Source organism: Pleurodeles waltl, chromosome 4_2, assembly GCF_031143425.1.
Source record: "Pleurodeles waltl isolate 20211129_DDA chromosome 4_2, aPleWal1.hap1.20221129, whole genome shotgun sequence".
Lineage (NCBI taxonomy): Eukaryota > Metazoa > Chordata > Amphibia > Caudata > Salamandridae > Pleurodeles > Pleurodeles waltl.
Window position 1 is genome coordinate 303,394,201 of NC_090443.1, and position 14,903 is coordinate 303,409,103.

At 46.3% G+C, this 14,903-nt stretch overlaps 1 protein-coding gene across 4 annotated transcripts in view; it reads right to left on the minus strand.

The window, feature by feature from the left end:
• The window catches only part of RANGAP1 (Ran GTPase activating protein 1), a 435,479-nt gene that overhangs the window by 366,727 nt on the left and 53,849 nt on the right, over positions 1–14,903 (minus strand). For all 4 annotated transcript variants that reach the window (XM_069231247.1, XM_069231244.1, XM_069231245.1 and 1 more), the window contains 2 exons: positions 12,860–12,919; positions 11,172–11,351 (listed from right to left, as the gene is read on the minus strand). In XM_069231247.1, the coding sequence (XP_069087348.1) occupies positions 11,172–11,351; positions 12,860–12,919 (240 nt within the window). The remainder of the gene's footprint in view (positions 1–11,171; positions 11,352–12,859; positions 12,920–14,903) is intronic.

Here is a 14,903-nt window from a genome sequence, read left to right on the forward strand (position 1 = left end):
CGCGTTCAAAATGGAAGGGTCAATTATACGGCACCACTTCTTCGTCCTTTGCTCGCGGAGTAGCCATCTGGATAGCACCTAGTGTCCCGTTTGTACTCTCTCGCACACAATGTGATCCAAATGGTAGATATGTAATACTTGAAGGCGCCTTAGACGGGTCCCCATTAGCTCTGGTCGCACTATACTCCCCAAACGTGAACCAGCGTGACTTCTTGTCCACGCTCACTACTGGCAACCTTAGCGACCCCACACTGGAATGCATATGGGGGGGTGATTTCAATAGTGTCCTGGACACTCAAATGGACCGCTCATTTCCCCCACTTATTGCAGCCCCCGCTAATCGCGCCTCAGAGACTTTGGCGCAGTGGGCATCAAACAATGGACTAAGAGATATATGGAGGGTGCACCACCCCACTCACCGTGAATATTCTTACTTCTCCCCAGTACATAAACTGCATACTAGGATAGATATATTCTTTGTATCCACCACTATTAATCATAAAATTTGCTTATCTGAATATTTGGCACGCACAATATCAGACCACAACCCATTATGCCTGACATTGACATGGGGACACATGCACACTCGGATACCAACATGGCGTCTGCAACCAGAAGCCCTCCTAGATCCTCCTTTTCAACAAGATATCTCCAAAAGTTTAACTGATTACTTCCTATCAAATAAAAACACAACCTCATCTCGTGCCATAGAATGGGACGCTCATAGAGTGGTGATAAGGGGTCATTGCCTTTCGGCTACGGTAGGGGTCAGGAAGGTACTCATTAAGGAATTACAAGACTTAGAAACAAAGCTCCGAAGCGCAGAGAATGCAAACGATAACACCGAACCCGCACTGGCAACACTACACCTGCTTAGGTCTACTCACAAGGAGACAGACAATAGATTGAGTAAACATGATTATAGACACTATATGACCAGACAACACGCTGAAGGTGACAGATCTGGTAGATTATTAGCTTGGCTGACTCGGCAGCCATCACAATCAACACCCATTGGCGCAATACGCGTAAACTCTGACACCATCGTTAATACCCAAGCAGGCATAAACGACGCCTTCTTCACATATTATCGCACCCTCTATACACCCCCTCCACAACCTCCAGAGCAACATCTTATTGACACACTATACCTGGTCCCCCAAAATCAACCTATCCTTGACAACTCCGCCACCCTAGACGGCCCTATCACTATTGAAGAACTGCGGCTTGCACTATCACAAATGGCACGTAATAAAACACCCGGGTCAGATGGCCTACCGATAGAATATTACAATTCCCACTCCGCCCTCTTACTACACCCACTTACAGAAGTACTCAATGAAGCACATCGTAAATTACAACTACCGGACTCAATGTGCGAAGCATTGATAGTGGTTCTTCCAAAAATGGGTCGTGACCCTCTAGATGTCAAATCATACAGGCCGCTCTCTTTGCTAAACACAGACTGCAAATTATTAGGAAAAGCACTCGCAAACAGGCTCCTCCCCTACTTACCGTCTTTAATACACCATGATCAATCAGGCTTCATTCCTGGCAGAAGCACTTTCCTGAACATTAGGAGACTCTTACATATAATACACAGCAATGCAAACTCGGAAGCAGTGGCTCTTTCCCTAGATATAGAAAAAGCATTTGATACACTCAGCTGGAATTATCTTTTACACACACTCAAAGCATTTGGTTTCGACACTGGTTTTATTAACTGGATCAAAACGCTTTACTCCAGGCCCACTGCCCGTGTCAAAAATGGACGAGTCATTTCTGAAGCATTCCCCATAGGCAGGGGCACTAGACAAGGCTGCCCATTATCCCCATTGCTGTTCGCTATTGCCATGGAGCCACTTGCGATTAAACTACGGAGCTACGCACATATATGGGGCTTCCCGGAGTCTAATACCCACCACATCGTATCTTTGTATGCAGATGATGCCTTAATATATCTGCGTGACCATTCGGCCCACATGACAGAGGTATTGCAGTTGCTAGACTCCTTCGCCATCGCCTCTGGACTGCACGTCAACTGGTCCAAATCAAGCATATTCCCCATTTCTCCATCCCCGGTAGCTCACCATACGACACTACCGCAATATAAATTACCCTGGTCGTATATAACCTTTAAATATCTGGGAGTGCAGATCTATCACTCCATTATAGATCTAAAAGAAGGAAACATAGATAGGGTCCTTGCCTCTGTTCGTGGCTCAATATCCTTCTGGAGCTCACTCCCTCTGTCACCAATGGGCCGGGTGGCGATAGCCAAGATGCTCATCCTTCCAAGGTTTTTGTATTACTTTACAGCCCTCCCGCTGTGCTTGCCACGTTCCTTTTTTAATAAGCTACAATCAATGCTAACTGATTTACTCTGGGGTAAGGATAGACGCAGAGTGGCGTTGTTAATAACACAACACCCGCAGGAGATGGGTGGACTGGGAATGCCTAACTTCGAAAGATATTATGCAGCCGCTCAATTATCATGGCTGTCCACATGGTTACGTGACACCCCGTCGGTTGAAAGCAAGATGTTACAGACACATACAGCACCACAGGGGCTGCTGCTCTCGATACTAACTAACGCTCCTCACACGCTTCTCAGACTAATATTACTAGAGGCAGCCCGATTCTGCTGGCGCAGATATGTCCAAAATAAGACCACATCTCTCCCCTATTCGCCCCTGTTGCCACTGCTTCAATTGCCGGGTACCCAAACCCTGTCACTACACCACGATACACGAGAAATGAATAGGCTCCAAATAGGTGATTTATACTCTAGCTCCGCGAAGCATACGTTCGCGGAACTGGTGACTGCAGGCATTATGCAAAATGGGGCCTTTCTAACATTTAATGCTATAAAGCTACTGCTCAACGACATCTGGGGCGTAGGAGACTCGGAACCTCCCGAATCCTCACTGCTCACCATTATCCTAACTATTGGCAGCTCAAAGGGCATTATTACCACACTATATAAAGCATTGCTTGAGGCAATATGCACAACACTGCCACATGCGAAAGCGCGTTGGGACTCTGTCCTTTCTACCCCATTACCACAGAAGACCTGGGTTACTGCCCTTGCAACAATCAAATCAATATCCCGTAACCCTCGCCTACGTTACACCCAATTTAATTATCTTCACCAATCATATCTATCACCAGCTCGCATCCAAAAAATCTACCCCAATACAACACCAACGTGTCCCAGATGCGCTACACCAGCAGCTGACTTCTATCATATGGTTTGGAGTTGCCATCCCATAAACTTGGCCTGGCAACGAGTGACGGAGATCACAGTAGAGATCTCATCTCATACCCTGGTACCCACACCTGACTCCTGTTTACTCGGCATACGTCATCGTGTCAAAAAAGATAAACATACGCACAGGTTTATAGACCTGGCATTTGTGGTGTATAAACGTTTGATAGCAACACATTGGAAAGCCCCACATACCCCCTCCCACGCGACATGGCTACGGGAGTTACATAGCCGATCTCAAGCTGAAGCACAGACGCTGCACTTGCTACAGCACAGAGGTCTCATTCTTTCGGGCCCGGAGATTTGGGACACGTTTGTGGTGGCAATAGAGGCAAGAGATGACATGTACCCCCCGTGAACAGGATACAACATACAAACAACACAGCTTGAGCTGACGCTGTTAATACTTTAGCTACACGGTACCAGTTCTGATTGTCCTTAACTGAACTCATTGCTAATATTCTCCTTCTCTCTCAAATGACACTTCCCAGCTGCACCCATTCACACCCCACGCGCTAACATAGGCATGTAACATACATTTACAACATGTAAAATATTCTTGCCCTTGTATCTGTCAATACCACAGACACTTTTTACACCCTTGAGAAGTAATTCACCTCAATTACGGATGCCGTCAGAGTTTGGCCAGACCCCCTTAAGCCGTAATCATTCCCCATAATAGCTCTCACGCTAAATGCCACTGTACCCTCCTTTCACTCCGCCCTTAATTTTCTTGCACTCTTAGGATTGGTTATAAATGTTCTCCCTTTCAGTTATTCTCGTTCCCCTCTTTCTATCCCCCCTTCCCCTCTTCTCTCTTTGACATCTTACGGTGTAGCAATGCTGTGTAAAATTATACAATTGTACAAACGTATTGCAAAATGGCGAACAGCTATTGTATTGTTGTGTGAAGATTGTGTTTAATAAACAGATTAAAAAAAAAAAAAAAGCACCTGTGCTAGGGTCAGCATCTTGAACTTTTCCTGCTTGAGGAACCAATTCAAGATCCTCAGGTCCAGGATTGGTCTCAAACGACCATCCTTCTTGGGAATCAGGAAATACCTTGAGTAACATCCTCGACCCCTTTCCTGCTCTGGGACCAACTCCACCGCGCCCTTTGAAAGGAGGGCTTGTACCTCCTGTTCTAGCAACAGGAGGTGTTCTTCTGAACAATAAGAAGGGCGGGGTGGGATGAGGGGCGGGAACTCCCGAAAGGGAAGGGTGTAGCCTTTTCCCACAATACTGAGAACCCAAGTGTCCGTTGTAACAGTCTTCCATTTGGCGAGAAAATGCTGTAATCTTCCCCCTACAGGAGAGGAGTGAGTGGGGAATGGTGGAAGCCTAAGGCTGCTTCCCCTGCTGCACCCCGCCAGAGGATGAGGAAGAGGCAGAGTGCTGCTGAGAGGCTCCTCTGGTGCGGACCCTACCTCTCCCTCTAAAAGATCTATAGGGATGGGAAGAGGCAGGTTGCTGATAACTTCCCCGAAAGGAAGAGGAGGAAGAGCCACGCCCAAATCCACGAAACCTCCTGAAAAATCTGGAAGAGGCCGTGGAAGAAGGAGCTTGGAGCCCTAACGACTTAGCCGTGGCCCTGCTCTCCTTAAAACGTTCCAAGGCCGAATCAGCCTTGGCTCCAAACAGTTTGTCCCCATCAAACGGGAGATCCAACAATGTGGACTGTACATCCGCAGAAAAGCCCGAGTTACGGAGCCAGGCCTGCCTCCTTGCCACCACAGTTGTGCCCATTGCTCTGGCCACCGAGTCGGTCGTATCCAGTCCAGTCTGGATAATCTGGGTCGCAGCAGCCTGGGCATTTGAAACAACGTCCAAAAGACCCTGGGGAAGCTCTGTAAATGATGAGGAAATGTCATCCATCAGAGCATGAATATACCTCCCCAGGATACAGGTTGCGTTGGTGGCCTTCAACGCCAGACTGCAGGACGAAAAAATCTTCTTGGACTGCGCCTCCAGTTTCTTTGAATCTCTGTCCCCAGGCACCGTCGGGAAAGAACCAGGCGCTGACTTGGATGAACAGGAGGCCTGCACCACCAATCTCTCCGGCGTAGGGTGCCTAGACAGAAAACCAGGGTCAGTTGGAGCCGCCCGATACCTCCTGGCCATAGCCCTGTGAACTGCTGGGGAAGATGCCGGCCTCTTCCACACCTCTAACACCGGATCCAGCAGAGCGTCATTAAATGGCAAAAGAGGCTCTGCCGCAGCTGAGGCCGGATGTAGCACCTCTGTTAGAAGGTTTTGTTTTGCCTCCATCACCGGCAAAGGCAGGTCCAAAAAACTAGCTGCCTTCCGTACTACTGCGTGAAAGGAAGCAGCCTCCTCAGTATATTCTCCTGGGGACGAAAGATCCCACTCAGGGGAAGTGTCCAGCCCACTGGCCGACTCCAGACCACGCAGCCCATCACCCGAGTCCTCTAGCTCTCCTTCTTCCAGGGCTCGTTGGTACTCCTGCTCTTCTAATACACGGAGAGCACATCTCCTCGAATGAAGCCGTTGCTCAATACGCGGAGTCGACAATGCCTCCGCCGAAGTCGAAGATCGGCGCCGATCTTCAGAAGCCACCGACGCCGCATCCGGCGCCACAGGTAACTTCGGCGCCGACGAAAGAGCAGTCGAAGCAGATGGACCCACCGGAGTCACAGGCCGAAATCCCGACGTCGACGGGATGGAAATCCCCGGGGCCAATCCCTCTGAAGCCACCGGAGCGGCCACCGGCGCCGACACCGGCGCCGAGCCCACGTTCCCAAAAGGGAGAAAGGGCATAAAGGGTGCTGGCCGAAGAGGCACAGGATCACCCAATGAAAAGGCCAAAGGCCCAGCCGGAGCACCCCCTGGAGCCATCTGTTGGAAGATGGCATACATCGCATTCAAGAATGCGGAACTATCGGCTCCAGGGGTGGGAAAAGCCGGATACTGGGGTGCCTGTCTCGGAGGCGACCCCGACGCCGGCCTCGACGTCTGCGACGCCGGAGATAACACTTGAGGCTCCAATACCTCAATCACCGACGCCTGTCCAGGTGAAGTCGGAGACGCCGGAGAGGGCAACGGCGTCAAAGGATGAGGCGTAACCGTGGGACTGATCTCCCATGTCCTTCGGCGCCGATCCGAAGACCTGGAACGAGTCTCCTTGCTCGAATGACGCCGAGATTCTCTACGGCGCCGGGAGTCTCGATGACGCCGATGTCTTGGCGAAGAAGACTTCTTGTGATGCTTCTCTTTTTTCGATTTCGCCATAAACAGCTTCGCCTCACGTTCCTTGAGGGCCTTTGGATTCATGTGCTGGCATGAATCACAAGTCGAGACGTCGTGGTCGGAGCTCAAACACCAAAGGCAGTCGGAATGAGGATCCGTCACTGACATCTTGCCTCCACACTCACGACAAGGCTTGAATCCAGACTTTCTCTGCGACATTATTACCACAGCGAAAGACTACGCAGCAAAAATACACTGTAACCACAAAAGTAACAGTTGCTCCCTCGAAGATAACCATTTCGAATGCACGGAAAAAAGGGAACTGACGTCGGCACGTCGTCGAGGACCTCTTATTGCCTGTATGACGTCAGACGGCGTCGCGTGGGCTAGAGTGACGTCCTCGTCGACGTGCAGAGACTAGGAAGAAGATTTCCGTCGAATGCTGGCGCCATGGGAGAATTCATTAGGTGAGGAATCCACAGGTAGTTGTATCCATCAGAAATCACTTTACATAAGGAGGTCACCCTTCTAGACAAGCTTGTACACAGTTATAAAGCAGCTCTCCATCTGCCAAAGACAACGTCACCTGCCCAAATCGGGCTCTATTTCAATCTTATAAAGCAGACCTGGGCCAGAAGAAGTTATGTTTTAATTTTCTGTCACAGACTCCGACTTGCCCCACAAGACATCATAAACGGCTTATTGGGCGAGACATAAGAAGCTCGGGATCCTCTTCCCCCTACAACCAACACTTGCAAGATAAACAGCCAATTCTTGCATACAGAAGCACAGGGAAAAATATCCCACAGAAGGCATTCAAAAACTAGCAACAATCACTTCAAAAAAGCGGTCAAGGTTAAATGACTTGGCTGCACTGAGTAAGTGCTCTCAAGTCTGAGCAGTAATTAATTCCTACAAATCGTGGAAACAGGAACATTACAATACCTGCAACTAACCCATGTGGGTAAAGTTCAGGTTTGGAGCGCTTAGAGTGGAATCTGCGGGGTCATCTCCCAGCATGGCAGATCCATTCAACATAAGGAGATGTGTCAATTCTGTAGCCAAAGCAAGGAAATCATCATTCACAATCTCTGCATATGTTCCTCCTTGCTACAATTAAGGAAATATCTACTTCACAGACTTCAACCAACTGGGGGGTTCAAACCTGCCAGCAGGCCGCAATTGGTGGCCTAAACTCAGAGAACACTATGATAAATGTCAAACTTGTCAAGTTCCTCCAAGCTGCAGTGAAGTTAGGAACTACCAATAACAATGCTAAACGGGAAACTGGACTCTAAAACTGACCTACTGCCCAATTTAGTTTTCTGTGAGGTTGTGCCACGATAATATGCTTCAATTAGCTGCATTGTAATGTTAATTCTTTCTTTTCCTTGTACCTTGGAACTAGGCAAGGCACCCTTTCACCAATGTTGCATAATTTTGGGGTCTTGTTCCACTATCCCAGGCCTCCTATCCACTTGTTCGTGCTTTCTTCCTCTGTACTACTATCCAGTTGCTGTTATTTTATCATATGTCTGCAGTCTCCCTGCCCACTGCACTTTATAAACTGCTCAGGACAGGAATGTCCCAAGTTTAACTAATATACTATGATGTCAACTGTAACCTCAATATGGCTTGAAGCACCTTTATTTGCTTTCTCCAACTTCTGGTGCCACATTTTACTGTTACCCGGTTGCTGTCCCACACTTGAACTAAACCAAGACATTGCACTTCTCTGCTTCTTGACTTTTTTCTTATGCATTCTTCACTGTGTTGCTATTTTACACTTAAAGCCAACATAGCATAGTTGCTTGCTCCTTTTGCACTTTCCTCCCTTGTGCTTCTTCTTTATTCCGTTGCCATTGTGTATTTGATTAAATTGTGGCACAGTTGACAGCTGCTCTTTGCACTTTCTCCAGTAATTTTAACTAACTCCCTCTCCCAATTCAGTGCGAGGTTTTATTTTACCTAAAGTTTGTAATTGCCGGCCATGTTTCTGCAAACATTCTGTTTTTAATTATTTGATTAGGAATCGCATTTTCTGGGTGCACTTCTGTTCAGGTTTTAATTAACTGACAAATACATTTTTACTTTATATGCTAATGTGCTCCTTGTGAAGGAGCAGAATGCTGTTACCCACAGGGAAGCCAGAATTTTAATTAAAAAAGAAAAGGTCTTAGTACCGGAAACCTAATTAGGGGCCCAATTATTAATCTAAGTCATAAAAGTGCACCCACGGTAAATGTCCTTGCATTAGTGTAGATTTACAACTTCCATGTGTTCACAAGAATCCACAAAAGTAGGCCTGGAAATCATACTTCTACAAAAGGTTTGCAACCTGTATTTTTAGCATGACCAAATATTTATGTGAAGATTTGCCCATGCGAAATTCGTCTGAGCATTTAAACGTTAACTTTTCTTCCAACCTCTTTATTTCCACGCTGGAAGAAGTTTTACATTTGCCCTTGTCAGGAGTAAATTTCCATGCCAGGAGCACATTTCCAACCTTTCTCAGTGTGGGAATAGATTAGAGAAAGAGCTGGTGAAGCCCCATAAACATGCATGTTTGTACGTTTTGCTCGGACTCAAAACGGCTTTGTGGAACTACCGCTTTCTGGTACTTACAGGCCCAGTATGTAGATCTGCAGAAAGGTGGCAAAATCAGGGAATTATTAGAATTCAAACCCTGCTATAATATCAGCCCATGCATAATCAGAGGGGCTATTATCAGAGCTCTAATATAAACCAATTGTTGACAGTACAGCAGTTGATTGGGTCTTTGTTATGCTAGAGCTGCAAATGCAGAATAGTCCGAGTACTTCAAGACACTGATCTTCCCTCTGACTGAGATCTGATCGATGAGGCAGATTTGCGTGGCTGCACTCCTCAACAGACAAGGTGAGGCTTGAACAGATGGAACTTTTCACTAAGGTGACTGTATGGAAACCGATAAGCTCATACACAGACATTTTCGTCTTTTTTGTGGATTATCAGAAGCTGGAGATACAGACCTTCTGGACATACAAGCATGCTTCCTGGCGACATCAACATTCTTTTTCTTCTCCCTGACAGGTAGTGGCTGAACAGAGGCTTTAACAACAGGGTCAGATCTGAAATCCTTTTATAGATTATGTCCTCGATGATGATAGGAAATACAGTAGGTAGTTAAGATCTTCATGTCTATCTTTTTGTCTCACAATTTACGCAACAGATTTCCTCACAAAATGTTTCGTTGCCAGCTTTACTGTCAATGGTATTGAAGTAAGATTCATCTGTGTAATCAATTGAAAGGGTTTCTGCAGAGGATTTTCTTTGCCCTTATATACTGAATTAGACGTCACAGATGGTGTAGATTATCTTCTTGGAGGAATAGATGACAGCCATTTCCAAGTGTGCGAGCTGGCTCTGGATTTTGCCATTGAAACCTCTCCTTTATCATAAGTTTCCAAGTTTAAGACACATGTAGAGGGCCCTTTGGTGGGAGTCACATAAGGTGCAGTGTAAGTGTCCGCAACAGAATATTTGGTGTGAGTCATTGGTGTTTCCTTGCCTTTGCACAGCTCTTCTCAGATGAATCATAGAGAGTCGACAGTTAAAAATTGCAGCAGCTGACCTTCTTTTCCCTTTAGAGTTTTAGTGCTGAAAGTCCCACAGATGACAGAATTGTTGTGTATCTGATCGAAGCCTAGACAAGTGTCTTTGACACTTCAGACAAGCACCTCAGCTTCCCAGTACAGACAGAAGGTGAAACTACCTACCTTCTTTATCTGAAGTGAGATAGAGGTCTTTCTGAAGAAAGAAGTTCAAAAGGTCAATCCAAAGAAAACAATGAGCAAAGCAGAAAGGATGCAATGCTCCTGCATACTGATATGGCAGAAGTTCAGACAGTTGGTGTATCCGAGGAGCGGTAAAACTCAGTCCCCTCTACCTTATTGGCTAGACCTTGAGTAATGAAATGGGGTGGATGGGCAAGTTGTAGTCCCTGGCTGTTTTTCAATTGCCTTACAATGTAATTGGCTGTATAGGAATACTGCTCTGTTAACAATAACTATTGTGAGTTCCAAGGGTGACACCGTGGAATAATTCAAGCTGTGTCTCTTTAAAAGATCCAATGCTGAGGAACAATGATTCCCAGCACATGCTACAGAGCCTTAGGAGATACACTTATTACAACTGGAAAATGACACTGTGGTAAAAATATCAAGTTGCTTCAAGAGATTCATGCAATGGTACAAATGAAAAATTGAAGAAAACTAAGGCTACAGAAGCCCAAGGCTAAAGAAACCGTTCCCTCAATCAAAAGGCTGGAAAAATAGTGTGCATAATATCAGATACAGGTGTCTTCCCGTATTTTGGAGGTCATGCATTTAACAGGTAGCAGAGACTTGAGAAGCAACAACCCTGCACCAGCTTATGTAAAAAATAAAACAAATTAAAAAAACTGCTGTTCTCTCTTTTGTTACTTACCTTACTGCATCAGAGTCATTGCTGCATCACTTTTACCCACTACTGTTCATGCAAAATGAGCTGGACTTGTGCCACCCCACTCTGCGCAACAAAGTTTGTCGAGCAACCCCTCTGAACTATATCCTCTGGTCTCATCATACCAACCCAATGCCCAATCTGACTCCATCATCAAATATCAAAAGCTCCTGTATCAAAGAAAAACCAGAGATACCACAACGTATGGTCTGACCTTGCCACCTCCGATGCCCATGCCGCAGTTGTTCAGTTTCAGTTCTTGAAGAGTGAAGCAGGCAGGGCTTTTGAGAAGTGCCTCAAAGCCACGAACGCCATCAGGCCCAAAGGCGTTGTCACTTAAGTCCAGCTCTACCAGCTGAGCTCTGGCCGCGATGAGGGCGTCACCCAGGGAGATCTGTAAACATAAGAAGTAAAGTGCTGAAGGCCTGCAAAGTCACCAGAGACTAACCTCACAATGTCACTTCCTCTCGCACACATATAAAGGGAAAGGATAGTGCTTCCCAAAATACAAGCCTGTAATAAATGACAAGGACAAAAAAACAACTTTTTTTAAGGACCAATAGAACACAAGACAGTCCAAACAAACCTCAGATGTCCTTACACCCATGCATTATGAGTAACTTTGTAATAGTGTTCATCTTCTGAACAGCAGAAGCCATGTACACATTCAGCAGCCCTTAATAGTACACGTTTCAACTACAGGTTTCCAATATCTTGCCCAGATTCTGAGCATGAGTTGGGGTGGAATAATCTTTCAAATAAGAAGGTTAACAAAACCAGAACTAAAACCTGCCTTCAGAACAAGAACGGATCTCCAAGAGATGGTTCTCCAGTCGAACAGGTAAGGGCAGACTTCTCATTCAATTTAGGAGGCCATGTCTAAGGCACAGAGCAATGAACCATTTAATTTGGGAAACTAGTGAAGAAGGGTGTCATGTTAGCAGTGCAATATCCAGGTCATACCACAAAAGCTTCCAGAAACATTCAGACCTAAGCAGGCTCAAGAGCAGAGCCATAACCGACTAGACACCTGTTGTCCTACCTATCAGTGTTGTTACCATGGGACCCAAGGATCACACCACCTTAAATGTGTTATTCATGTCAGGCCATCAGTCATGTTACACTACTGGAGTTGGCAATAATTAACTTTGTGATCACAAATACGTAGTACTACATGGTCTTAATTAGCTTTCAACTCTCAGCACCCTGCAATGTTGATGTTGAATAGAATTGTCTCAGGTTCACTTTACTTCATCCTGCACACCACAAAAATTGGTGTAACCTGCCTTACACACACTTCCGGAGAAGTGCTGGCATTGACTGGGATTAAAGTACTGTTAGCAAGGATGCCCTCAATGTGCTTTGCGGTTGTGTTACCCTATATACATTGAAAAACCAAGACCGATTACGCTAGTAAAGCTTCCGAACTCGCCAATGGTCATGTAACCATGGAAGTGGTGGTAGTGGTATCCCTTGGGGGCATGTCGCACCCTATCAGTGTAGGTCATAAACTAGCTTAATGCCACATTAAGTATCATTGGCAATTACTAGGCTCTAGTTAGCATGATAATTGCAGAGTTGGCTAAAAAATGGCTTGGGGATTTCTAGTTTTGTTTGATAAACCATTTCAAAATGTCTTCAGTCTTTCACTGGACTATTTACACATTGAAATAATAAATGCAACAAATAAAAACTAGTCATAAAAGATAGTGAAACATAAATTTTCTTCAAATTATAGTGGAACATATATTTACTTCACTTTAAGACAAAATATCAAACACTCCAAGGAAAAAGTGAGGCAAAATACAATTGTTAGTGGATTATCTGATTGACAGAGAAGAGAGTTAAACACAATTAAAGAAAAAAAATTAGAAGTTCTTGTTCAGAGATGTCTGCACTCACCAGCGCTGGAGGGATCTCTGCTCTGAGCCTGCCAGTGAACATGTCGCTCCAGAAGCATTTCTAGAGAAAACAAAAGCAGGCGTCTGAGTTTCCAGCTGTTGAACATTTCACTCTTATTGTTATGCATTTCTAGAAACCTGTCTAATGTGTTACATTCAGTGACCACCTTGTGTTTTGGATGGCAGTTTTGCTACTGTAATTCCCCAGCACCATAACTTATAAGGATTTTAAACTGCATAACCAATACTAGAGCTAAGTAACTATTGGGAGGCTAGCACCTCAATTACTTCCAAAGAGAATATGCTATGTTATGAGAATCCAACACAGCAACTGACAAATAGTGAAGGATTGTGAATAAGAGAAGGATTTCATGGTAAATGTACTTGTATGTACTTTATAATCATGAAATCCTCACACAGGTAGTAAGACCTGTAAGCACCAAAACCGCCCTCATCGCCTGCACCAACGACATCAGGACCAGGCTTGACAAAGGTGAAACCGTTGCCCTCATCCTTCTCGACCTTTCTGCAGCCTTCAACACTGTATGCCACCAAACCCTTCGCACACGCCTCTTCGATGCCGGGAATTCGCCACAAAGCCCTGGACTGGCTCACCTTCTTCCTCTCCGAAGGAACACAAAGAGTTCGCCTCCCCCCCGTTCCGGTCACAGGCCACCAAGACCATATGCAGAGTCCCCTGGGGATCCTCACTCAGCCCCACCCTCTTCAATATCTACATGGCTCCACTCGCCAGCATCGTCCGACCCCATGGCCTTAACATCATTTCCTACGCTGACGACACCCAGCTTATCCTCTCCCTCACAAGGAACCCCCCAAACCGTCAAGAACAACCTCCACACCGGACTTCTCGCCATCGCTAGCTGGATGACAGCAAGCCACGTCAAGCTCAACTCAGAAAAAAATGAGATCATCTTCGGACCCAACAAGTCAGCATGGGACAACTCCTGGTGGCCGGCCAGGCTGGGGGACCCCACCCCAGACACCCACCATCCACGCAATCTCTGCTTCATACTAGACTCTTCTCTCTCCATGACCCAGCAAGTTAACGCCATCTCGTCCTCATGCTTCAACACCCTTCCAATGCTCCGCAAGACCTTCAGGTGGATTGCTAGAAACCAGAAGAACGGTCACCCACACCCACATCAGCGGCAGACTGGACTACGGCAACGCCCTCTATGCGGGAACAACGGCCAAGCTCCAGAGAAAACTCCAGCGCATCCAGAATGCCTCAGCACGTCTCATCCTCAACCTCCCTCCCCATGAACACATTTCCGCTCACCTCAGAGCCCTACACTGGCTACCCGTCAACAAAAGGATCCTCTTCAAAATCCTAATCCACACTCACAAAGCCCTCCATGACACCGGACCGGCCTACCTCAACAAACGACTTAACTTCCACATCCCGACACGCCAGCTCTACTCCACTGACCTCACCCTCGCGTTCACCGCACCACATCCGGTGGCAGGTCCATCTCACACCTTGCCGCCAAAATCTGGAACTCCCTCCCCACCAACCTACGCAAGGCCCAGGACCTCCTGACCTTCAGGAATAGCCTCAAGACCTGGCTCTTCGAGCAGTAGCAGTCCCCAGCCCCCCCACGCCACCACCGACCTGCCTTGAGACCCTACAAGGTGAGTAGCGCACTCAACAAATTTATTGATTGAGTGAAGAAAAATCTGCATAACTTAAAATTTCTGGTAGTCAGGATTCATTAACAAATTGTGGATCTAATAACAGTTCCATATTGACATTATTAACTATCACAAATTACCATTGTCCCCAAATTAGAAGAGTTTGACTAAAGGTTTTTGTCAATTGAGGCACATGACTATCCCTATCCTAGCTGCTCGAGCCATCTTCAGGGAATTAACCAGCTGATTATTGCTGGTCTTGCCCCATACAGCAGTGCTGATCAATTAAAACCTTGACTTTCAGCAAGAGAGCATGCTGGTAATGCAACCCTCCACCAAACCACACAATAAAAGAATATCACCTACAAAATCAATTGGGAGTTATGTTTTAT